Here is a 25,956-nt window from a genome sequence, read left to right as displayed (position 1 = left end):
GGGTACAATTCAAGGAGAGGAGAGGACTGGATGGCTTGAGGGTCTGAGAGGATCTGGGAGGGCCAGGAATCAGCGAACCACTGGTGGCCGAATAAGGCGCCGAACCCGACGGATGCTGCCGCGTCGGAGTACACGGTCGGGCAGGTGGGGCTCCAGTGAGGGACGAACATGGAGATGCCATTCCATGCTGACAGAAAGACCCTCCACATGTCCAGGTCGGCCAGGGCTTCACGGTCCAGTTGGATCAGCGAGTCCTGGGTTGAGGCTGTGGGTAACAACTGGAGGAGTCTTGCTGTGAAGGATCGTCCCTGCGGCATGATGCGGGTTGCAAAGTTGAGAACCCAAAAGTGACTGCAGTTCGCCCTTGGACATGGTTCTGGAACCGATGTGAGCAGAAATGAATGACTGGAGCCTGACTAGTTTGTCCTCTGGGAGTCTGGCTTCCATTCTGCAGGTATCGAGCGTGATACCCAAGAAGGTGAGGACCGTGCTAGGGCCGTCAACCTTTGATGGCGCCACTGGGACCTGTAAGGCGGAAAAAATGCAGAGGAGGCTTTCCAACCTGTCGGGCACGTGGTTTGGGTTCTCGACCAGTAAGAAATCGTCCAGGTAGTGTATGACTCTGGGACAGTTGCCGTGGTTTACCAGGATCCAATGGAGGGCCTGGGCGAACTGATCAAAGAGCCAGGGGCTGCTCTTTGACCCGAACGTGAGGCGGGTGGCAAAGTAATACTGGTCCCTCCATTTGATCCCGTGAAACCTCCAGAGGTGGGGCTGGATTGGTAGAAGCTTGAAAGCGTCCGAAATGTCCGCTTTTGAGAGCCAAGCCCCTGCCCCTACCTGTAGGATGAGTTGGATGGCTTCGTCCAGGGAAGAATAGCGCATGGAGTATTCTTCCGATGGTATCAACGAGTTGAGGCTCGGGGTGCTGGATGCATGAGGCGCTGACAAATCATATATTAATCGGTTTTTATTGGAATTTTTGCTGCGGACCAACCCAATGGGGCTCACCCTGTAGACTTGGAAGGGAGGGGTGGGAAAAGGCCCTATGATGAAACCCTTCTGCAGCTCGACCTGCAGAAGGGAATCCACCGAGGCCGGGTCCGTCATGGCTGACATGAGATTGGGGGTCTCCCAGGAATCCCGAGGCAGGGTGACCAGGCCGGTGTGGAAGCCTGATGAAAAACCGGAATGCAGGAATTGGACGAAGGCGGGATCGTGGTGGGTATTGAGGAGGGAGATGAGAAGGGGGACATTAATGTCGGCCAGTCAGCTTTTGGCCGAGCGCTGGGAGCAGGTGGACTGGGGGTGGGCCCGGAAGCAGGTGGAGCAAATGTGGAGCGCCTTACATTTGCTATAGTTGCAGAAGCTGGAGTTGAAATTGTTGCACAACTGGTTTTTTCCCAGGTACACGATGGGGCGACCCAATTTGTCCAGGAGCGGACCCGGTTTCTGGGGGGCCGAAGTGCTCGGCTGCTGTTTTGGCAGGGGGGAGGCGTGGGAGCTTGGGCACCAATCGGAGGCGTGCAGGACTGACTGGCAGAAGGAGCAAAAAGGAGACCTGAGACCTGCAAAGTGTCTGCAGAATAGCTCCATGTCGAGGGAGGCCCAGTTGGTAATATGCTGGAACTGGGCGAGGGCTGCAGCTGCCTTCGCCGAAAATGACCGGTGATAGTCGTAATATGCAAATCCTCCGTATTTGTGCCCAAGCTCCGTGACCCTGTATAAATATGCGTCCAGCTCCTCTCTTCTGGCTGGGTGTGCTGCGCAGATGATGTCGCGGTAGAGGCTGAACGCGAGCACGAACTCTGGGATGGAGAGTTTTTTGTTCAACCTCGCGTCTTTGGCCTTCAGGACTACGGACACGTCCCCGCAAGCGATGGTCCGGTTTTCCACCGTGTCGTGCGTGGAGATGAGGACCGCAGCCAGGTTCACGTCCTTGCCTGCGAGAATGTCCCTGCGCAGGTTTTCGGGGACGAAAAAGGAGGGGGCTATTTCGGGCGGCCCAGACAACCTACCTGAGGAAGATGGCTGGGAAGTGGAAGGACCAGGGGCGGGACTGGAGGGTGCGGCAGGTGAAGCGTCCCTGCTTTCGACCGCCTGGAGCCTGGTATTCATGTCACAGATGGAACTGGACAAATTGTTTATCGTGGCGTGTAGCTGCGTTAGTGACAGCTGTATGGTCGACATGGGGATCTGCTCCGTGGACCCTGTAGATGGCTCAGGAAACAATAGGTGATATAATTCGGCCTTTCGGGCTGTGGCCGAATGGCGGATTCCTCGCTTGTCCAGCTCGGCAATCATCTTGGGGATGGTCCATGTCCGGTAAGAAGAGCGACTTGCCCGTTCCGATACCGCAGACTCCACGATCGATAGAGCGTCCTCGATGTCGGACACGTGGGACATGTTGGAGCTGAAACGAAGAGGGAAAAGGAAGCTGGAGGGGGAAGCGAGGTGGGTGCGGGTGATCTTACAGAGAGAAGCGCGTGGCGGGACGGAGGTGCCCAGCGTCGGGGCGAGGCCGGAGGACGCGAGGTCCCCTTACTGGGCGTGGTTAATAACCTTACCTTAAGATGCTGGAGCTGTTAATGCCGTGAACAGAGGGGACGGAAGAGACCTGGCGAAGCCGAGATTATCCCTGGTTCACCTGAAAAGAACAGTATATGATGCCACGATTGGCTGTGCCGGGCGGCCGGAATAGTGAATCGTGGCCGCTACTTACCTGGACGAGAAGAGAAAAAAAAAAAAACAGGGGGCCAAAGGATTCCAAGGGAGCACTCACGGAGTAGCTTAGTCACCTGAAAGGACAAGACCGAACGTGTTGATTTAAGGAAAGCGCAACTGGTGCGAGACCAGAGATTTCCTGGCATTTGACCGGGCCGGAGCCGGGGGATGGCGCGTGACTGCTGCAGCGGCGAGCCAAGGAGTGGAAAAAACACGTGGATGGGGTTGCGTCCTTGCAGAACCGATGGGGTTGTAGCGAGGGGACGCTGAGAGAAATGTGAGCCCGGCGATCCTGGGTGGACGGGTTGAGGGGCGGTTCAGGGCGTACCTGTGAAGAAGACTGTTGGGACAAAGTGGGGCCTGGGCGTACCAGGCCCGGGGTAGGTGTGGGAATGCGAGGTGGGCGTACCACCTTGAAGACACCTGGGTTGCGTGACCCGAGCGGAAAAACAAAGAGAGAGATAGGACACGGCCAGGCGATGTCGGATGGAAACAGGCCTTGCCTGTGAACTTTTTTTTTTTTTTTTTTTTTTATGAGAGCGGAAAGAGATGAGAAGAGAGCAGGGCGTTCCTGCGGACAGAAAAGTAGTGGAGGGTGGACGGGTTGGGAAACATGATTTTTTTCTTTTTTTTTTTTTTCTTTTTTTTCTCCCTTCCTCCCTGGCTCCCTGCCGCGGTCGGGAGCGGGGTACCGGCCTGGGCAGGGCGACCGGAGGAAGTGGGGGTGGCGGGGGCCTGGGCAGGGGCACGCCAGGCAGCAAGCTGGGCTGTCTTCCAGGCCCCCCCCCCCCCTTCCCCCCCAGACGCTCGTGGATATCCGTGCATCCACGAGCGGTGGGAGCGAGAGGAGGACGAGCCGGGGCCAGAGAAGGAAGCGCCTGCTCCTGCCGACTTCCGGGACGCCGCGCCGCGGTCACGTGATGCGCTCCAGGTTGGAGCGCAGGCCGGCGAGACGGAAGCGGCAGGAGAGGAGGCAAGTGACCGGGCGGGGTGCGGAGGAGACTGGCGGCGGGGCGACGGGCGGGAGCTGAGGAGGCTGAGGAGGGCTTTATTATCAAGCAGCATGCACATATATCTAGTCCAAACAAGACCTATAGAGAATACATAATGAATCGACAAGAAGCCACATCGGGACACATTTTGTAGACCCTGACCATCAACCAAGAAAAGATCCATAAGTAACGCATGAAAAGTACATTTGTGGACATTTTTTGCTGTCGTTAATAAAAGCAAGGTTCCACAGGCTCATTATGACACGGCTAATGGAAGTGTATGCAGTCTATCCAGCAGAGTTAGACCTCAAACATATGGCAGAGCATGGTGAGAAGCTGTAGGCAATCCATCGCCGCCATATGGTGCCTTTGTACTAGCACATAATATCAGTGCTTCTAGTGGAAAATATTTTTCTAATACTGCATGTCTAAAACAGGTGGCTTATGGGGGTACACTAGGACCCCATAAACTTCTATGGGTTTCTTATTACATGGAGATTGTAAGAAGCTGTAATACATTTGTGGACGCAAGCCCTTAATGGGGTATTCCCATCTGGGACAGTGGTGGCATATGTCTAGGATTTCTGGTTCCTTTTCTGTCTATTGTGCAGATATCCGGTGTTTGTGCGGGTGCTGGGTGTCAGAGGACATTTTTTTGACCGATCACTGTTATCTGTGGTATTGTGCCGCTGAAGCTAGGGGAATCCCCCGACGCTCGTGGATATCCGTGCATCCACGAGCGCTGGGAGCGAGAGGAGGACGAGCCGGGGCCAGAGACGGAAGCGCCCGCTCCTGCCGACTTCCGGGACGCCGAGCCGCGGTCACGTGATGCGCTCCAGGTTGGAGCGCAAGCCGGCGAGACGGAAGCGGAAGGAGAGGAGGCAAGTGACCGGGCGGGGGGCGGAGGAGACTGGTGGCGGGGTCATGGGCGGGAGCTGAGGAGGGTGGGGGACGGGGATGAGGTTACCGGAGGGGGGATTTACCTTGGAGTTGGCGGTTCTGGCGTGCAGAAACCGCCGCGCGTGCAGGCAGCTTTCGGGCCGTAAATGCAAGTGACGGGTGCAGCTCCTCCTACCAGCGTCAGGCGAGAGAGGACGTGCACCCGGTGAGCTGGGCGGCTTGGGCTTAAGAAGCCCCCTACGCCCCTCCCACAAAAGCAGGCTGGATTCAGCCTGCTGCATATATATATATATATATATATACTTATTTTAATAACTGCAATTATTCAAGTGTTGCGTCAGCATAGCCTTTTTTTTTTGCAGACTTCAAAGTTTTTTCCCCCCTTGTAATTGGACAACTATGTACACCTTTGGAGGCAATTTTTCTTTATGATTGCATTTGACTCATTTTGGCTAAAAGTCACATATTTAATTGGCCTTTATTAAAATTAATGAGCCGTTCTGTCACAAAGGTTTAAAGGGGTTGTCCGGGTTCAGAGCTGAACCCGGACATACCCTTATTTTCACCCCGGCAGCCCTCCTGAGCCTGGCATCGGAGCATCTCATGCTCCGATGCACTCCTGTGCCCTGCGCTAAATCGCGCAGGGCACAGGCTCTTGTGTTTACAATAACACACTGCCGGGCGGTAACTTCCGCCCAGCAGTGTGTTCGGTGACGTCACCGGCTCTGAGGGGCGGGCTTTAGCTCTGCCCTAGCCGTTTTACTGGCTAGGGCAGAGCCAAATCCCGCCCATCAGTGCCGGTGACGTCACCGGGGTTCCTGTCAGCCCCATAGAGAGCCCCGGTACGTCACCGGAACTCAGAAAAATGCCTTTGCCCTGCGCGATTTAGCGCAGGGCAAAGGAGAGCATCGGAGCATGAACTGCTCCGATGCTCATGTCAGGGGGGCTGCCGGGGGGGAAATGGAGGGCTGTCCAGGTTCAGCTCTGAACCTGGACAACCCCTTTAACTGTTTTTCCAACTGTGTGACTGGTACTTTCACTTTCACTTTGTGCCAGTCATCTAATAACCTTTATCTTTAAACTACTAAGAGGTCAAATCCACATATTCAAGCCACATTCTTATCAGTAGGATAAGAACTGAACTATAATGAGTGTTTATAAGGACAGAGAGCAAAGATAAGGAGTCCATCTACTCCCCAGATGATGGAAAGGACAAAAAAATCCTATTAGAACATGTCAGCTCTGTACAGAAAAAAAAGGATTCCATATTTTTTATAAAGACCAATTGAAAAAAAAGTTTTTTAGCTCACAATAAGTACATTTCAATAACTGCCCCCAAAGGTATACCTAGCCTTTAAGACCTCTTTCACACAAGCAAGTTTTCCGTCCGGGTGCATTGTGCGAAACAAAAGCATAGCATCTGGACTGAATCCTGACGTTTTTCACGCATAATTTCTGTGTTCAGGAAAAATCGCAGCATGTTCTATATTCTGCGTTTTCATGCAGCTCTGGCTCCATAGAAGTGAATGGGACTTGCGTGAAAAACGGATTGCATCCGGATGCAATCTGTTTATCACTCATGGTGGCTAGGAGATGTAGTTTGTAATTCTTCATTTTATTTTCAAGCATGTGAAAAATGCATAAAAAAACTGATTGCAACCGACGTGTAAAAAACTGAAACACCGACCGCAGTTGCAGACAAAATTGATTGAATTTGTGTGCAAAACCATCTCTTTTTTCCTGAACAGATCCTGACACAATCCGTATAGTTTGTGTGAAATAGGCCTAAGGCCCCTTTCACACAAGCGAGTTTTCCGCGTGGGTGCAATGCGTGACGTGAACGCATTGCACCCGCACTGAATCCGGACCCATTCATTTCTATGGGGCTGTGTCACTGCGCTCATCACAGGGTCCGTCACATGATCCATCACCATGCTAACAGATCATGTGATGGACCATGTGACGAGCGCAGTGATGTCATCAAAGGTCCTATTCCTGTGCACAGCAAAGAAGAAGACAGAAGAGAAGCCGGGCTGCGCGATCAAGTGGATTAAGGTGAGTTATATTATTATTATTTTTTTTTTTTTTACCCCTCCAGCCGTATTGTACTAGAAATTCTGCATTAGGAATGCTATTATCTTCCCTTATAACCATGTTATAAAATAATAAAATCTACACAACACCTAACCCAAACCCGAACTTCTGTGAAGAAGTCCGGGTTCGGGTCTGGGTACCAAACATGCCGATTTTTCTCACGCGCGTGCAAAACGCATTACAATGTTTTGCACCTGCGCTGAAAAAACGCAAACATGGAATGCAATCGCAGTGAAAAAACTGACTAGTTTTAGTGTCAAAATCGCACCATTTTCCCTGAACGCACCCTGATCCGGCCCCAATCCACAACACCCATGTGAAAGGGGCCTAAGGCTACTTTCACACTAGCGTTAATATTTTCTGGTATTGAGTTCCGTCATAGGGTCAATTGTGAACGATGGGAACAAAACATAACTGAACAGAACAGAATGCTAAAAATGCATTCCGTTCTGTTCTCATACCGGAGAGCAAACCGCAGCATGCTGCGGTTTGCTTTCCGTTCTGGTATTCCGTTCTGGGAGTGTCAGGACCCACTATGCAAGTCAATGGGGACGGATCCGTTTTCTCTGACACAATAGAAAACGTATCCATCCCCAATTAATTTTCAATGGAGTTCATGATGGATCTGTCTTGGCTATGTGTTAAAGATCCGTTCATAATGGATGCAGATGGTTGTATTATCAGTAACGGAAGTGTTTTTGCTGAACCCTGCCCGATCCAGTAAAAATGCTAGTATGAAAGTAGGTAGCCTAATAGCTGCTGTAGGCAGATTCTATAAAGAAAACAAAGCTGGCATATAGACACATCTAAATGTCACATTGCATATAACCTGCATTCTTTTAAGTGAATGATTACATGTACATACTACGACTGAATAAACCTAAAAAAATGGAAAAGAAGATAATTTATGAAGTCAGTCTTGTTGAGTTGACCTAACAGAAACAGGCATGGTCTTTTTCCTGCTGTTGCCTGGGCATGCTAGCTAATTCCTGGCCTGAAAAATCAGTATTCAAGGATAAATCAAACACCATGTGGAGCAAAAATATGCTATGAGGTATTTAAGAATGCGAAAAAAATAAAAATAAAAATGCTCTTCTGTACCTGTCTTGCCTAAAGCTTCAAGATTCCTAAAGCAAACTGAAGTGTACTCCATTATCAGGTAGGGTGTTCTGTCCTGAGACAAAGTCAATATGAATTTGCTGAACACTAAAATACTCTTTTACTCCTGCATGGTTGGAATGTAACCTAATTCCTTGAAAAGCAGTAGAATCACAGGAAACAAAATTACTTGTCTTTTGAGTACGTTCATTTCTGATAAGACGCCATACTTATGAATAAGACATAATACTGATAGAGAACCAGAGCTGTCTGAAGAGGCTTTCCTAATCTTGAGATATCTGACCTTAGTTTCACTGCACGGATTTAATATTGGTGATCACTGTTTCTCCCGATATTTTGTTGTTGATATATTGGTTCTTTGCAGAATTCCGCCAAGGGCCAAATCTGCGTCAGGGGCATCATTTAAAAGTTTGTGGGCCCCAATGCAAAAGTTGAAACAGGGCCCTCCACCTATCATGTGCCATTTATAAAACAGCTGTCTTCTTATATGGAAGAGGGCTCTCAGGCACCTTGGCCCCCAGAACAATTCTGACCTATGCACCCGCTATAGGTATGCTTTTAGGGTATGTTTAGATGGAGATTTTTGCTGTGACAGCTGCCATAGGAATGAATGAGATTGCAGCACAACTTGCATGTTTGGGAGCAGTGTTGTATTTTGTGTGATTCTTGTGTCGCAGGGTGTGCTGTGACCCCATTCATTCCTATGGGAGCCCCACTACACTGGAATCATTAGTTGCTGACATACCCTTCATCTTCATGACGTGTTTACATTCTCTTCATGTTTTTGTGGGCATTTCCAGGTATTCAGGTTACCCCCCCCCCCCCCCAGCTCAGAGGCAATCCCCACTCAGACTCTCTGAATTGATCTGCCTGATCATAAAGAAAGCTGGGCAGCTAACCAGTTACTGCTGCACAATGCTCTCCATCTCCTCCCTGTATATCTATGATCAGAGTAGACAAGGAACAGCCAAGATGGAGCCTGGAGAGGTAGTAACCCTCTAAACCCCAGGAGTGAAAGATTAACCCCACACTACCTCTGAAGATCAGCGATTTCGACATTAACCCATTCCCTGCTCTAGACCACCAGGGATGCTGGAATCAACCCCTTAATTACCGTGGACCACAAGTGATACTTACACTAACCCCTTCACTACCCAACACCAGCAGGGATTCTGACGATAACCTATTCACTGCCCTAGACCATCAAGAATATTGACACCTAGGATGTATGAACATGAACCTTCTTTACAGAAAAAGATCTCCAGGCATTAACCTCTTCACAGCCCTAGACCACCAGAGATACCGAAGGTAACCTTCGCTGCGTTAAACCTGGATGCTGTTTAATACTATTTAATATTAAATATTGATACACTATTATCTGGATCTTATGTGGCACTGTATATCTGGATGCTTTATTAGGGTGTTGTATCCTAATATTTTTTTGACGTGGTACTGTGTTGCCTGGCTTATAGGTACCCAGGTCACAACCTGCCCAAAACACAGGGCAGGGGGCTTAGAAGAAACATTGATCCTGATTTCATCAAGTAACCAGCTCTGTATACATTCCACAGTGCACAGGTGTTTGATGACTTACCAGGAGCAATGATGTACCGTAGTGGCATGTGACCGATTCAGACAGTCAGTGGCTTCAGTGGTAATTCCAATATGTATAGGGCATGACAAGTGAGGCCAGTGATTTGAAAACCCCTTTCAGAAATCCTTCATTTGCCAGTGGGACTCATGTGAATGGTTACACTCTTCATACAGTAATAATACAAGCAATGGGAAGCAAAATATACATAAAGGAATCATTTTTTTTTTTTTCTCTTGGCTGATCTTCCACGCTGTATAAATCAGAGAAAAACAAAAAACAAAATACCACCCACCCACATAAAATTACAGACACGGAGGTAAAGTATAAACATCTTTGGGTGCCAATATTAGAGTTTGGGTGTAATATACTATAATGTTATAATTACAATATAAAAAAAGTTAATCAAAGTATGAATTATTCTCTAGAATATTTATGAATGTGAGTTATCAATGTAAGAACCGTCAATTCAGTGGTTAAAAAGTAGTTTTAGTTTAAATACCACAAGGTTGGTTAGCAAGATAAGGCATGTAATGATGATAGTAGCTTGAGAAACTGTGTGCAGATACAGGTTATGTCTTGACACAGCCATGCAAAGCACCAGGTACAAATCACAAAAATCTCATTCAAACATGGTTGTTTACATAGCATCAATCTATCCTTGCCGCCAGGAATTATCCAGCATACGCAATTAGTTAAATACTGGAGACATTGATTTGAAAAGAACAAAGAAGCTTTTTTCTCCTTTTTAAATACCAATTGTTACATCAGAATATAATAGGTTTACAGGGAAAGCTCAAGAAATGTAACAAATGCTGAAATTGTAACCCAGACTTTCTCTCTTATTATCAAGCTTTGTTTTAAACCTATTTTAATCAAGGAATGACGGTATAATGCCAGCAATATTAAAACTGACAAGGAATGAAGTCACCTATTAGTCACCTATTAGTCCGCCTAGTTTGGGTGTAGTCACGTAGAATTTTTTTACAAGGCACATGAAAAGGCACATAAAAAGGATTTTTGTGGTGCCAATTCAAACCCTACTAGAGCGAAGCTTGGATTTTAAGCTTTAAATTGACAATATATAATGCGGAAACATTCCTGCACCCAACTCATATGGAGCTATTTCGTCACTGGCAAACATCCTCCTAATTATGGCTTCCTTATTTGTAGTTTTTTTTAACTAAAACCTAAAACTAACTAACTGACAAAATCTAAAATGTATATAAGGAGGTCATAACATAATACTGCAAAACGTAGAAACAATAAAACATAGGCATGTTCAAGGCTATGGAGTCGGAGTCCTGGAGTCAAAGCTAGTTTTGGGTGGAGTCAGTAGAAATGTACTGACTCTGACTCTATCTTAAAAAAATAATATTTTCAGTTTCTAATATTGTGTAATTCCTTTTTTAACTTTCATATAAATTTAGCAAAGTTTAAAAATGTTAACCTTAAATATATTTATACCATCATCAGTTAGAACATATAAGTAGTGTGTTCCAGTGGTGATAGAAAATCAGTTCTCACCTGTACCTTATACTATAGTCGATGATAAGCAGGATGTTCTAGTGGTGATAGAGAATCAGTTCTCACCTCTCCTTATACTATAGTCGATGATAAGCAGGATGTTCTAGTGGTGATGGAGAATCAGTTCTCACCTGTCCTTATACTATAGTCGATGATAAGCAGGATGTTCTAGTGGTGATAGAGAATCAGTTCTCACCTCTCCTTATACTATAGTCGGTAATAAGCAGGATGTTCTAGTGGTGATAGAGAATCAGTTCTCACCTGTCCTTATACTATAGTCGATGATAAGCAGGATGTTCTAGTGGTGATAGAGAATCAGTTCTCACCTCTCCTTATACTATAGTCGGTAATAAGCAGGATGTTCTAGTGGTGATAGAGAATCAGTTCTCACCTCTCCTTATACTATAGTCGGTAATAAGCAGGATGTTCTAGTGGTGATAGAGAATCAGTTCTCTCCTGTACCTTATACTATAGTCGTGATAAGCAGGATGTTCTAGTGGTGATAGAGAATCAGTTCTCACCTCTCCTTATACTATAGTCGGTGATAAGCAGGATGTTCTAGTAGTGATAGAGAATCAGTTCTCACCTCTCCTTATACTATAGTCATGATAAGCAGGATGTTCTAGTGGTGATAGAGAATCAGTTCTCACCTCTCCTTATACTATAGTCGGTGATAAGCAGGATGTTCTAGTGGTGATAGAGAATCAGTTCTCACCTCTCCTATCTTTTTCTCTCCTGTCCCTTATACTAGGTGACTTCATGTGTCCATCTTCTGGTCCATCGCTTGTTTAAATCTTCCCCTGCATGGGCATGATCATCTGCACTACTGCAGCCAATTATCGGCTTCAGTGGTGATGTTACTGGCTACAGAGGAGCAGATGATCATGCTCATGGTGGAGAGTAAATAATCCAGAAATCAAAAGATGTAGACAGTGCGGTCCAGTGCGCAGGACCAGAGCTGCAAGAAGCAGGTAAGTATGAATCTTTCCATAGCAGAGGAAGGCACCTTTTGATTCTTCCTTCCCACGTTTCTAATAGCCATAAGTTTTTTTTCCGTTCACATAGACATATGAAGACTTATTTTTGGCGGGACAAGATGCATTTTTTAATGGCACCATTTTTTATGGCAGCAGATGGGTGGGTAGAGCAGGAGCTCTATGAATATACGCTGATTCAGACGGCTGTATGCTGTCCGCAAAAATGGATCAGTTTTTTTGCAGATTAGATACTGTCCCATTCATTTCTATGGGGCCCTTTTCTTCCATTGCACAGCTCAGCAAAAAAATGAAACATATCCTATAATTGTCAGTAAAAATCAGGACATGGCCCTATTGAAGTCTATGTATCAGCAAAAAAACAGAATGAAATTATTTTTTTGCAGACATGCTGAACTGTCTGCAAAAAAACGGATCGGCATTTTTGCGTAAAGCATGCGGCCGTCTGAATGAACCCTAAGGGTACTTTCATACTTGCGGCAGAGAATCCCGGCAGGCAGTTCCATTGCAATCCGCAACGGAATGCTCTTCATTCAGAATGAATTATGATAAAACTGATCTGTTTTTTTCCAGTAGTTCCCTGTGACAGAACTCAATACCGGAAAACAAAAACGCTGGTGTGAAAGTACCCTAACTCTGAGTCTTCTCAGGTAGATGTGACTCTTTCAAGGCCCGGGCTGCAATGATTATGATGCTGGTTCTCGGCAACCACTTACTTTTAGCTCATGAGTGACACACCGCTGAAGTCAGCGCGTCTGTCACTACTTTATGCTGCTCTGAGTAAAGGCAGCATAACGTTCATGACAGGTCCCCTTTAAGCATATAATCTCAAGAAGAAACATTTTAATATAATATATGTAGACACAGATATGTTGCTACATCTATTAAGTGCATAGCCCTCATGAGAAATTCTAATTAACACAGCTTGTATCCCTTTCCTATTCAATGGAAACCTATCTCCGTACACAGAAATTATAATCTTTCTAGTTTCTGCCCCCTCCATGCAGTGTATTATCTTCCTGAGACAGGATTAGAGGGTGCTGCTGTATTATGGGGCAGTGCTACAGCAGAAGATACTTGCAGTGACCACCTCTGTATGGCCACCATCTGAACACATGGGCCTTCTTGTCATGTGCTCAAATGGTGGTCACCCAGGCATGAAGTCTGGCTGCTAGACAACCCAAGCACTTGCTCTCAGAATAATAAACATAATTTCTGAAGGTGATATTTACTATAATTAACAACCTTTAGGGTAAATACATGATGGGGAGATTAATCAAAGCTGGTGTAAAGGAAAACTAGTACTTTCACACTAGCGTTATTCTTTTCCGGTATTGAAATCCAGTTTTGTCCTAATGCATTCTGAATGGAAAGCAATCTGTTCAGTATACATCAGGATGTCTTCCATTCTGTCCCTTGTACGTTATTTGGCCGGACCAAATACCGCATTTTGCTAAGGTATTTTTCTAGCCAAAATCCCCAAACAATACTGCACTTGCCAGATCCGGCATTAATTTTAGAGATGTATTAACGCCGGATCTGGTACCAAGTGTTCAAAATGGCTGTGTCGCCGACTCCGGTTTTCCGGTCTGCGCATGTGCCGGGATATAGGAGGAGCTGGTTTCGCTTTTGATCTTTGTAAAAATTTCAATACCGGATCCGTTATTCCAGATGATACTGGATGAGACGGATCCGGAAAAAAAGGACACCAGTTTGCATACTGTTTGCCGGATTCTAACAACGCTAAAGTGAAAGTACCTTAAGTTGCCCATAGCAACCAATCAGATGAAACCTTTCATTCTTTGGAGGACCTCTGGAAAATGAAAGGAGAAATGTGATTGGTTGCTATGGGCAACTTAGCCAGTTTTCCTTTACACCAGTTTTGCCCAGATGTGTTTAGTAGCTTTCCTAACCAATGAAACAAATTCTTGAGTAATAAATGGTGGTTTTTGTATTCCAGCTACAAAATGATCATAAACAAGGATCATATTGGGGGAATAAGCTGTATGTATGTGGTAGAAGTTATATGTGTATTTTTGTATCCTAAAGAAGTTATAAAGAACAAAGTGATGACATGCTATCCAGGCTTTCAGCAATACATTGGGATCAAAAATGTATTTTTTTGTGCCATATACTTCACCTTTCAGTGCAAACACTGCCCCATAGAAGTGAATGGAGAGGTGGTTACGCTTGTGCGGTGCGCTTCCCATTCATTTCTTTGGGACTTCCAAATAATTGCAAAGCACACTGCTTGGCTGTTCTCTGCAGTGCCATAGAAATGAATGGATGGTGACAACGCATGCGCAGCCCGCTCTCCTTAACTTTGTGGGCTATGTTCTATAGATAGGTGTGGGTACCAGAGGTGAGACCTGCACCTATCAGACATTGAGGGCATATCCTAGTGTTAGGCCCCCAAGGTATGAGATGGGCCCACTCCTTTTACATAGTGGTATGTTGAGCTGTGGTGTATATGTTCACTTGCATCTGAAGAAGGGGCTGTGACCCTGAAACGTGTTGTTTTTGGAACCAATAAAGCAAGTTTGAATTATAACTGGGTAAGTGCTGGAGTCTGTATTTTCCACTGTGGAACCCCAAGGTCCCCTAGAGATTGATCTACACTGCTTCCCACATCCCGATTGTCACCATGAAGGTCACTGATCCTGATCCAGACTATACCTATTGTTCTACGCTCATATACTGGTTGTTTGGAATTACAGACATGTCTAGATATTTGGGGCACAGTAAAAAAGCGCACAAAAGGGTAGTACATTCTAAATGGTGTTTATAATATAAAAAACGTGGAATGGAGGCTCACCTTGTAGGGTTGTGCGAATATAAGAACAACCCTATTGAAAGATTGTTATACAAGATCTTGTCGTCAGGTGTGCGGGTCGTAGTTCCTTTGGAGAGGGATGTTCAGTCCCTCCAAAAGGTGCTTTAAGACAAAGACAAAGTTCCTGATCCGGCACTCAAAAACCCGGTATAGACAGTCTTGAATGTAGAAAGGTCTTCTTTATTTCATTAAAATGCGCATATTTTATGCACTTTTTTTATGAAATAAAGAAGACCTTTCTACATTCAAGACTGTCTGTACCGGGTTTTTTAGTGCCGGATCAGGAACTTTGTCTTTCTCATATACTGATTGTAGCTAATCACACTCTAGTAAGGTGAGAGCATTACCTCACATAGACTCTATTAGACTACTCTCTAGCGTCTGGTGCTGTGTTTTTCTACTTTCTCTCTAGAATCTATCATTCAGTGTTTGGACATAGAGCTTTTACTTAGGCCTCTTTCACACGACCGTATGGCTTTTTCAGCATTTTGCGGTCCGTTTTTCAAGGATCCGTTGTTCCATTTATTTGTTTCCGTTTCCGTTCTGTTTTTCTGTATGGCATATAGAGTATACAGTAATTACATAGAAAAAATTTGGCTGGGCATAAAATTTTCAATGGATGCTTCTGCAAAAACGGAATGTATATGGAAGACATATTTAGTACATTCCGTATGTGTTCAGTTTTTTTTGTAGACCCATTGACTTGAATATAGCTATGGAACGTCATTTGCGGGCAATAAAAGGACATGTTCTGTCTTTCAACGGAACGGAAAAATGGAAATATGGAAACGGAATGCATACGGAGTACCTTCCTTATTTTTTGCGGAACCATTTAAATGAATGGTTCCGTATACGGATGGTATACATAACGCAAAAAAAACGGCCCGCAAACGTAAAATTGTGGATTTGCAAAACATGGATGCCGGCCGTGTGTGTTCCACAATTTGCTATTGAAGTGAATGAGTCCGTATCCGAGCCACAAAAATGCAACTCAGTTGCGGACCCAAACCACTTTCGTGTGCATGAGGCTTTAATGTTGCTATCTAAAGAATCAGGACATGTAGGTGTTGCCTATGAACTGAATAACTTGGATAATAACAGCTCTTCCATAATGCACAGTATTGCATGGTCTTATGCTTAGCATTTCCTCCAGTCATAAAGATCTCAATCACTTTCATTGCATGTTATTGTGATGCATTTTCCTGTCAACACAGGCAGTTAGGAGAGAGATAAGAAGACCAGAGATCACAGAAAAAGTGCAACCCATTCAAGGACCTCTTCAGAAAGGCTTTCCAAACAAATGTCGCTCCTGATATGAAGATCCCAGGCATTCCGCTGTCCTCATAAGTCATACACTAGCTGCAGACCATCCAACAAAAGGTTAACAAATATAATAATCCGAACAAGGTGCAGGCTTGTAGTACAGATTGGTACGTGCTGGTCAGCTGGAGGGGTTTCCCAGCTCTCACCACTGTCATCATTCTTTATGTAGTAATCTGTTTAATCAGACAGGACCTACAAGCGGATGGTTACAGCAGATTGTGTCGTGTTAAAGAAGGCTTCCAGGAGCAAAACTTGGACGACCTATCCTCAGGATCATCTCATTCTTTGAAAATCCCTGCCGATCAGCTCCATTTTAGAAGCTGACTGGGCAACCCCCATCTTGAATATCACAAGGGCTACCACCTTAGGTATCTCACCTCTATTTGCTGCTGCAAAAAGTGGATCTCACTCTGGTGGCCTTGGTGTATTGGTGTATTATTTGGTTTAACTGAGTGCCATGTAATATCACATATCCCATGAATTGAAATTTGTGGCCATGTGCAGCTTTCCGAGCAACATCAACTGGATTCAGCAGCTAGACCCCCAGGAATCAGTTGATCGCTGATATATCTTGCTTTTATGATGGTGTTATCCAGTTGGAATAACGCTTTTAAAGTGGTTGGAAAGACGTCTTTTTTAAATGTTCCACACCAGTCTGCTGTACCTTTTGGGAAAAATCATGCCCACCTTTCCTCTGTCACTTCATTCCGGCACCCTGGCTTCTTTCAGAGGTCTTTTAGTCCTGTCCTGTAAACTTGTTAATGTGATGCCGCAGTCAGTGACTGGACTCAGGGTGAAATCACATGACACCGCTGAGGCCAGTCATTTGCTGCGGCAGCGCACATGACCACGTCTATCTAGAAGTTTACAGGAAGGGGTCCACAAGACCTCTGACATGAGCCAAAAAGCTTGAATGGTCGATACCCTTCAAGAAGAAGCATCCTAACAGTGAAAAAATATTATCTCTTGGGTGGGATTTGGGATAAAGTGTCCTGTGCCTGGCTATAGAGTCCATATTTCAGCTCCAAAGGTTAAAGGGATTTTCTCACCTCAGACATTGGTGGCATATTGCTAGGATATGCTACCAATGTAAGATAGGTGTGGGTCCCACCTCTGGGACCTGTTCCTATCTCCAGAACGAGACCACCAAAATGAAGGGAGGGCGGCCACACATGTGCAAACACCCTCCATTAATTTTTATGGGAGTCCCAAAAATAGCTGAGCACTTGCTCGGATATTTTTGGTAGTCCCAAAAAGGTGGATGTGCTTGAGCGGTGCACTCACCATTAATTTCTATGAAACTTCTGAAAATAGCTAATCACTGGCTCTTCTATTGCTGGCAGTCGGATGGAACAGTTGCTGAGCTTGTGCAGCTGGGCTCCATTCACTTTGGGGGTCTTGTTCTGGAGATAGGGGTGGGTCCCAGAAAAGGTATCCACACCTATCTGACATTGGTGCGCTCTTCTTCACTTTCCAGGGCTGGTTCTGGAGATAGGAGTGTGTCCCAGAGGTGGGGCCCGCACCTATCTGACATTTATGTACTGTTGTTTAACTTTCGGGGGCTTGTTCTGGAGATAGGTGCAGGTCTCCCCGCTAGGACCCGCACTTATCTGACATTGGTGGCTTATACTAGCGATAAGCCACCAATGTCTGAGATGATAAAACCCCAACGTTGAAAAATGCGACAGATAAAACACTGCAGTGGAGTTTTAGTTATGTGGTTTTGGCAAAATATAAAAAAAATGGCACACCTATAGGAAGCTGCCATTTTGAAAAACTGCATGAAAAATACCACAAACAAAAACACCTACTTAAACAGGCATTTAACATCTGACTGTTGTGCAGCCCTCACCTCTGACCACTCAAAAACAAAGGAATACTCCAGGAAACCTGACCAAATCACTTTATATAATTGGTTGATGCATTATGCCTGGCTGAGGCTACTTTCCCACTTGTGATCCGGCAAGCAGTTCCGTCCGACAAAACATATGCCAATTGATGGCATTTGTAGGACTGATCAGGATCCTGATCCGTCTTACAAATGCATTGAAATGCTGGATCTGTCTTTCTGGTGTCATCTGGAAAAATGGATCCGGCATTTTTTTTTTCACATTTTGTCTGTGCAGGACAGATCCGGCATTCTGGTATTTTGAATGCCGGATCCGGCACTAATACAATCCTATGGAAAAAAATGCTGGATCCGGAATTCAGGCAAGTGTTCAGTTTTTGGGGCCGGAGATAAAACCGCAGCATGCTGCAGTATTATCTCCGTCCTGAACAGTCAAAAAGACTGAACTGAAGACATCCTGATGCATCCTGAACGGATTACTCTCCATTCAGAATGCATGGGGATATGCCTGATCAGTTCTTTTCTGGTATTGAGACCCTAGGACGGAACTCTATGCCGGAAAAGAAAAACGATAGTGTTAAAGTACCCTTACGATACAATTTTATGTATTGTGTCATTTTTCCTAAACTTTGAAAATACATTTTGTGACTGTAATTTCTCTTATTACGTTCTCAATCATGTCTAGATGTTTTGTAACCAGAATGCATATCCAGAACCACTTAACTTTTTTCTTGTTTAAATAGTGTTTTAACCTATGCGGTGAACTGTTCCTGCAGGAGACCACCCAGCAGGTTGAAGCATTTCCTTTGTTAACTTTTGAAGTGCACCACTGAAGAATACACTCGGCAAAGCTGCAAGTATTTAAATGCTATTACCATGGATCATCTACCTCTGGCATCAAGTATAGCTCAAGAGCCCAGCACTGAAAATATTAAACTGTGAAGCTGTGGTAACTGGATTATCAATAGATCATCCGTGTGCTTCCTGCATCCTTATGTGCCTACTGCAAAAATAATACGTCCCCAAACAAAATGTGGACCACGGACCCATTGAAGGCCGCTAAAATATATGGACCGCATCCATATTTTGTGGATCTGCAGTTTGCAGATTGCAAAACAGATATGTTCATGTGCATGAGGGCTTGGGCTGGGGGTAAACCTAGACTTTTTGTACCATTTGTAATTGACAGCAGTCTTGCCCACTTGTGCAGCTGTCACTCAAAAGTCCTACAAGAGGTCTAGGTGTAGCCTCATAAGTCTGGTGGCCACCATCCAATTCTATCGTACAATGGATCCGTCACAGCATCATGGCTTTTGTTATAAACAGGAGCCGTGATGCCAGTGTCTACAGTGTTGTTTTTTTCTTATGTTTGAAAATAAGTTTACTGCGCATCAATATTTTATCTGCAGAGAGCTGTGGAAACTGCACTGTGCAGACAATTACAGCAGCCTTTACTCTGCGAATTGACTGCTCAAAAAAAAAAAAAAAATTATGGGTGATATGCTACATGAAATTGCTCTTTAAGAATCTATTTAAAGAAAATCAACCACCAGTATGGATCCCTTTAATTCAAAGGGGGTTGTGCCACGTAGGACAGTTATCCCCTAACCACATAGGGGAGTACTATCTGATCGTTTGGAGTCCGACCAGTGGGATCCCCACCAATCCTGAGGGCTCCTGTGTTCCCATTCTGATGGAGCGCCAGTCCTATAAAGAATAAATGGAGTGATAGAGTGTATCCCATCAGGAAGGGAACACGGGACCCCCATTCTTGGGATTGGTGGGAGTTTCAGCGGTTATTTATTTTCTATTCTGTGGATAGGGGATAACGTTCCTTTAAAGCCGGGGTAATACAAAATATACAATGCTGTGCATCATTATCTAGGTTGTGTCTATTCCTCTAGACACTGTTTTAGTAAAGTGGTACTTGTGGTCCTGCAATACAAGCTGAAAAGCGTGACCTTAAGGCACTGGCTTACAATGTGACTATACGCATTTCTTTTATAATGAAACCAATCAGTTCTCCCCCACAATTACAATGGAGAATGAGGTTAATTGGTGATTGTAACTTTTTTTCTCTAAATGCAGACTTTTGTAACATGAAACAAATTCCTTTCTTTTTTTTTCTATGGAATGGTAAATCTTTAAGCTCAGACCAATGTACAGCCATTTGCTGTTAAGCAGATTAAGGCCTTTTTAAGGGGGTGAATCTCTGCAGGCTGTATAATTGCCCCAGTGCTGCGCTATAATAAATGTTTACAGACATGGAAAACTTTGGAAAGTATTATGCCGAATCCAAAATCCCTTTCCCATGAGATAAAATTAGCCTCAGTCCTTTCAGATCTTCACCCCGTTTTGAAACAGTCAGCCTGGATATGTATATAAGAAGAGGAGAGAGCATTTTTAACCCAAAAAAAACTGTACATGTCAGGGACATAACTCTGAGGTGCTGCTAAATGAAGAAGGCTGCAGGAAGCTCAGCTGTCAGAGACAGCCATGGGCTCTGGAGAAAAATCTGATTCTCTAAAACTGGGTAAGGCCTCATGCACACAGCCATTGCCATATCGTGGTCCGCATACAGCGGGTCTGCAATACACGGGCACCGGCCGTGTGCACCCCGCATCACGGATTTAAGTGAATGGGTCCACAAAGTGGGAGATGCGGTGTGGAATGGAAGCACGGATTGGAAGGCCACGGAAGCACTACGGAGTGCTTCCGTGGTGTTTCTGTCCGTGCCTCCATACAGCAAAAAATTAGAACATTTTTTTACAGTGCGGACGGATCACGGACCCATTCAAGTTGAATGGGTCTCAATCCGTCCCGGCCGCCGCACGGATGTTGCCCGTGCATTGAAAGGCTGCACAACGGCCGTTTGAATGAGGCCTAAAGCTGAGTTCAGACTTCAGTTATATGGTCAGTTATCGTGAGCCAAAACCAGTAAACCAGCAGTGATCTCCTACACAGAGATAAGGCATAATGGAAAGATTTGTACTTGTTCTGTGTTTTTGACCCGCACCTGATTTTGGCTCACAATAAGGGCTCATTCAGACGAATGTAATGGCTTCGTGGCTGTATCGTACACGACGGGTCCGCAATATACCGGCACTGGCCGTGTGCACGCCGTACTGCGGATGTAGACCAATTGACTTAAATGGGTCTGTAATCCACAAGATACAGCGAAAGATAGGACATGTTGGAGGCACAGATCAGAAGCCCACAGAAACACCTAGAAGCGGTTCCTGGGCTTTCGGGTCCGTGCTTTCGCACTGCAAAAGATAGGACATGTCCTACCTTTTGCCCTATTTTGTGGATCGTGGACCCATTCAAGTCAATGGGTCCACACTGCAATACGGGATTCACACAGCCGGTAGCCGTGCATTGCAGACAGCAACACGGGCACAGAGCCCTTACATTTATGTGAATGAGCCCTTACTGATGGAAATAACGAGATTTTTGTATAACTTACCAGTAAAATCTCTTTCTCGCTCTTTCCTTGGGGGACACAGAAGACCTTGGGTATAGCTCATCTCCCTAGGAGGCGTGACACTAAGTTCAAACTGTTTAGCCCCTCCTCCACAGCTATACCCTCAGCCTGGAGAGAGAGACTGCCAGTTGCGTGTCCAAGTAGTGAGAAAAGGCAAAGCCCAACAAGTGGAACCAACAAGCCAACTACCCAACGGGTAAAACAAACTTGGAAACCGTGTAGAGAAAAACAAAGAATGGGTGGGTGCTGTGTCCCCCAAGGAAAGAGCAAGAAAGAGATTTTACTGGTAAGTTATACAAAAATCTCGTTTTCTCGCCCAGTTTCCTTGGGGGACACAGAAGACCTTGGGACGTTCAATAGCAGTCCAAGAGGGGAGGGACCATAGCACCAAGGCGAGGCACCCGAAGGCATCAAGAAACCCGCCACCTGCAGACCAGGCGGCCCAAGACAGCATCCGCTGAAGCCCGAGTATGCACCCTGTAGCTCGGCAAGACGTGAAAGGAAGATCAGTGACCGCCTAGCACAAATGCATGGCCGAAGCCCAATGCCTCCGGCTCAGGGGGCACCGACCGCTCTGGTGAACAAACAGTGACACCAAAAGCAGAACCCTGCCCTTGGTGCGGCAATCACACCAACAGTCACTCTGAGAAAGCGGAGGAAGCCACCCTGGAGGCCGCAACTCTTTGCGCGGACCGTCCGGAAACACAAGAGACCGAACATTGACAAGATTCGGAGATCTCCAAGGAAAAATGCAAGGCCCAAACTACGTCCAAACGTTGAAGCGTCCGTTCCCAGGGGAGGGAAGGGGAGGACGAATGCCTCGCTGAACTGAAAGACAAACACCACCTCCGAAAGGAAGGAAGAGACGGGATGGAGAACAGCCCTGCCCTCGGGAAAGAAATAAGGCTCGGAACAAGAAGAGCCGCCACTCAGGCACCCATCAGACACGATGGCTACGGAAACACAACCGCACAGGACAGAAGGAGTAGAGAGAACTACTGTAACGGCTCCAAAGGAAAGACAGGAGCGCCAGGAACCCAGCAAGTAGATCCCAGGGCGGTACCGGAGGGCAGTACAAAAGGAACCCAAGAGTCGCTCCATGGAAGAAGGCCCAGAGGGCTGGGGAACACCGAAAGAGGAAGGACAGCGCCGACACTTGACACTCCAAGCAACAGGGTCCCGGTCCCAGTCCCAGGTCCAGATCGGACTGGAGAAGACAGAACCATGGAGAGAGAAAGGCAGAGTGGGGGAAACGCCCAGCTTCCCACAGAACCCCCGGTAGAAACCCTAAGTCCCACAACAGATCCTGAACGAAAACACGGCCAGGAGCGAACACCAGCGAGCCCGCTAGGGTCGCCCAGGCAAGCGGGTAAAAACCCAATGAGATCAGGCGCAGACCAGTAACACGGCAAAACTGGTCCCGCCGGCCCCCAAGCAACGTTGCCCTGCATCCACCCGGAGTGGGGGAGCAGAAGGACAGACGGAAGGAACCGAAGGATCCGTCCAGCAACAGCCCGGACAAAACAGGCTAAGTCCATGCCGACGTAGTCACCACAGGAAGACGTTCCACAGCCCCGGTGTGGGAGATCTAAGGACAATCTTGCCCGAATGGTAGTCCTCCCAAGCTACCGAGGAGGTAAGTCCCTAGTAGAACCATTGCCCAGAACGGAAAAAAACGCAATCAGCACCCAACGGGAGGACAGAATGCGGTAGACCCGGTAAATAGGCACACAGCTAGCACAGCCAGCGTGAGCAAGGGAGACAGTACGAGGCCAAAAGGAACACTGGAACCATTTACATGAACAACCATGCTCTCCCCAGAGGGGAGGGCAGTGAAAGAACAGCCTCTGAAGCGTGGCCGATACACAAAAGCCACATCAGAGTGATCTGTACTGAGCGGGAGCAAAACAGAGCCGGCGAGAAAAGGCAATCGAGCCAGAGGCCGGCAGAACACCCTCCAATCGAAGGAGGGATGGCCAACAGGGAAGCCACAGGACAGCTCAAGAGCAAAACCCCGCTACACCGAGACGCCCTGTACACCGTCTCGCACCAAGGTGGAGGTCCACCGGACCTGGGCAAGCGATTACCCAAGAGAAGATGGGTGACCTTCCCGAGAAGAGCGTCCCGAACCCGATAATAGATCAGACTGAAGCGCAGAGGGTGCCAACCGGAAGGACTCATACCACACCGCATCCGAAGGGGAGGAAATGGTAGTAGGCGAGGGAACCATAGTCCCGCCAGAGCCAACGTAGAATTCGAGGGGCGCTGCAGACAGCGCTCTCGACCATGTGACCACTAGCGCAGGGAAACAACGCCGTGGGAGGACGAAAGAGTACGCAGCTAAGGACCACGAACACACCCCGGGCGGAAGGCCAACGAAAGGAATGAGCACCACCCAGCTCGGTGCAGTAGCGAACAAGTAGAGCCCGTCTACTTATATATAAGGTATATACCTTTAATACATTGGGCATGCATCTGCTGTTTGTTGAACACCACCTTAGGCTCACACAGGAGGACCAAATGAGCCCTTTAAAGAATAGTGCAAGGCTTGCTGCAAGCATCGTATCTCAAGAGAAAAAACATATCTCAGGAGAAAAGGGAGGCATACGTACGAGTAGCCCCGTAAGCAGTGAGAAGGCCAACTCACCTATGGGAGGAGAAAGCATACACAGCCCAAACAATGGACAGAGCGCACAAGAAAGTCCGCTCACTGCAAAAAATTGTCACTCAGAGAAGGATCAGTCAGAGTCCAACCGTAACAACGGAAGAGCAAGTGCAACCTGAAAGGTAGTCATGCACAAGACTAGTACGGCATGCGATGGAACGCAAACAGTCCGCCCCGAAAAAGGGGGGAAATGTACCTGGCAACACTGCAGTCGGCAAGAATGCAGAGACCTGCCCAAAAAAAGGGGAGGATGCCAAGGCCGGTACCCACTTCGGAAAAGTAGGACATACTATATTCCGCCCAGAAGGGGGCCATGGCCATGGCCGCACATATCCAGCAGAACGCAGGAAGGTCCACTTAGTGAAAGGGGGCATGCACAGGGTTACCATCATCACGCGATTGTGCAAAAATCCACCCAACACCGAATTTCGTGAGTGCACCACTCCGCCAATGAAAGGGAACGTGTACCAGTCCAGCACAACACAACAAGGACAGTCGTGGATCGCGTGAGCGCGCAAAATGCCGCCCATGGAATAAGGGGTGACCATGCACAAGACCAGCACCGTATCCAATGGGAGTGCAAGCATTCCACCCAAGTTAGAGGGCATGCTCAGAACTGGCAACGCATCCAGTGAGTGCAGTATTCCGCCCAGAAATGGGGGTCATGCACATGGCCAGCATCGCATCCAGTGAGAGCGCCGCCGTGGATGGGGCCATGTACAGGACCAGCAACGTACTGTCAAGAGAACAAGCACCGTCAGTGAGAGTGTACGTATCGCCTGAGGAAAGGAGACATGTCCATGGCCGGCAGCGAATCCAGCGAGAGTGCGGCACACTGCCCACGGAAGGGGGGGGGGGGGTGTTTATGCACATGGCCTGCAACGGATCCAGTGAGAGTGCAGTGTACCTCCTAAGAAAGGGGTACACGCACAAGGCCGGCACCGTATCCGGTGAGAGAGCAGTATTCCGCCTATGGAAGGCTTCATGCACATGGCCGGCAGCGAATCCAGTGTTCCACCTATGGAAGGGGAACGCGCACATGGCCGGCACCGTAACCGGGGAAAGCGCAGTATACCTCCTAATAAAAAGGGGTTTATGCACATGGCCAGCACCGTATCCGGTGAGTGCAGTATTCCGCCTATGGAAGGGTTCATGCACATAGCCAGCAGCGAACCCAGTGAATGCAACGTCCCGCCTGTGGAAGGGGGTCGTGCGTATGGCCAATACCGCATCCGGTGAGAGTGCAGCAGTCCGCCTAGAAAAGGGGGGTCATGCACGAGGCCAGGCCGCAGCCAGGGAGAGTGCAGTATTCCGCCTAGGAAGGAGGGTCATGCACCTGCAGCCACCAGAACTAAGGTGGGCGACGAATTCTGGCCAGAAAAAAATCTGCATGCACTTGGCCAGCGCCGTATCCCAGGAGAGCAAGAAAACGCCTGGGAGGGGGAACATGCCCTGGCCAGCGCCGCAGCCGGGGAGCACGACATACCGCCTAAAGACAGACAGCATGCAAACAACAGCAGCACTGAATGATTAGGCTACCGCGTCCTGCGCAGCCCACAGGACCAGTTATTTAAACAAAATTATAATTTTTTTAGTTATTAATATCACAGACTCCCCCTGAGGCAGAAAGGGCGGCCACCATACAGGGGCACAGGCCGTACAGGCCCTCAAGAGCCGGCCAGTACCCAAAAGGTTAACAGGCATATGGGGGCGGAGCTGCGAACCCCTGGGGGTGGGGGAACCTCCGGGCGGGAAGAATTCGCGCTTGGAGAGTTCCGTCCCCCCCCCCCTTTCCCAGAGGCCTGAATTTTGCGGCCTAGTAGGCCGTGAAGCCGGGGCCTAAATTTAGCGTCGCCCGGC

At 47.2% G+C, this 25,956-nt stretch overlaps 2 protein-coding genes across 6 annotated transcripts in view; both read right to left on the bottom strand.

Moving 5' to 3' along the window:
- COL4A6 (collagen type IV alpha 6 chain) overlaps positions 1-25,956 on the bottom strand; it is a 233,904-nt gene that overhangs the window by 128,467 nt on the left and 79,481 nt on the right. The gene's annotated exons all lie outside the window — the stretch shown is intronic.
- Positions 409-2,648, bottom strand: LOC122919427. Its single transcript, XM_044268456.1, has 2 exons — positions 2,568-2,648; positions 409-2,413 (listed from the first exon to the last, which is right to left on the bottom strand). Exon 2 carries the CDS (start codon positions 2,404-2,406, stop codon positions 1,270-1,272), a length of 1,137 nt encoding a protein of 378 aa, XP_044124391.1. The 5' UTR covers positions 2,407-2,413; positions 2,568-2,648; the 3' UTR covers positions 409-1,269.

Source organism: Bufo gargarizans, chromosome 9 (genome assembly GCF_014858855.1).
Source record: "Bufo gargarizans isolate SCDJY-AF-19 chromosome 9, ASM1485885v1, whole genome shotgun sequence".
Classification (NCBI taxonomy): Eukaryota; Metazoa; Chordata; class Amphibia; order Anura; family Bufonidae; genus Bufo; species Bufo gargarizans.
The sequence above is the reverse complement of the archived record's forward strand: the minus strand, read 5'-3'. Positions and strand labels throughout refer to the sequence as shown.

Coding starts and splice junctions, on each gene's coding strand:
- LOC122919427 (XM_044268456.1), bottom strand. CDS start 2,406: ATGTCCCACGTGTCCGACATCGAGGACGCTCTATCGATCGTGGAGTCT.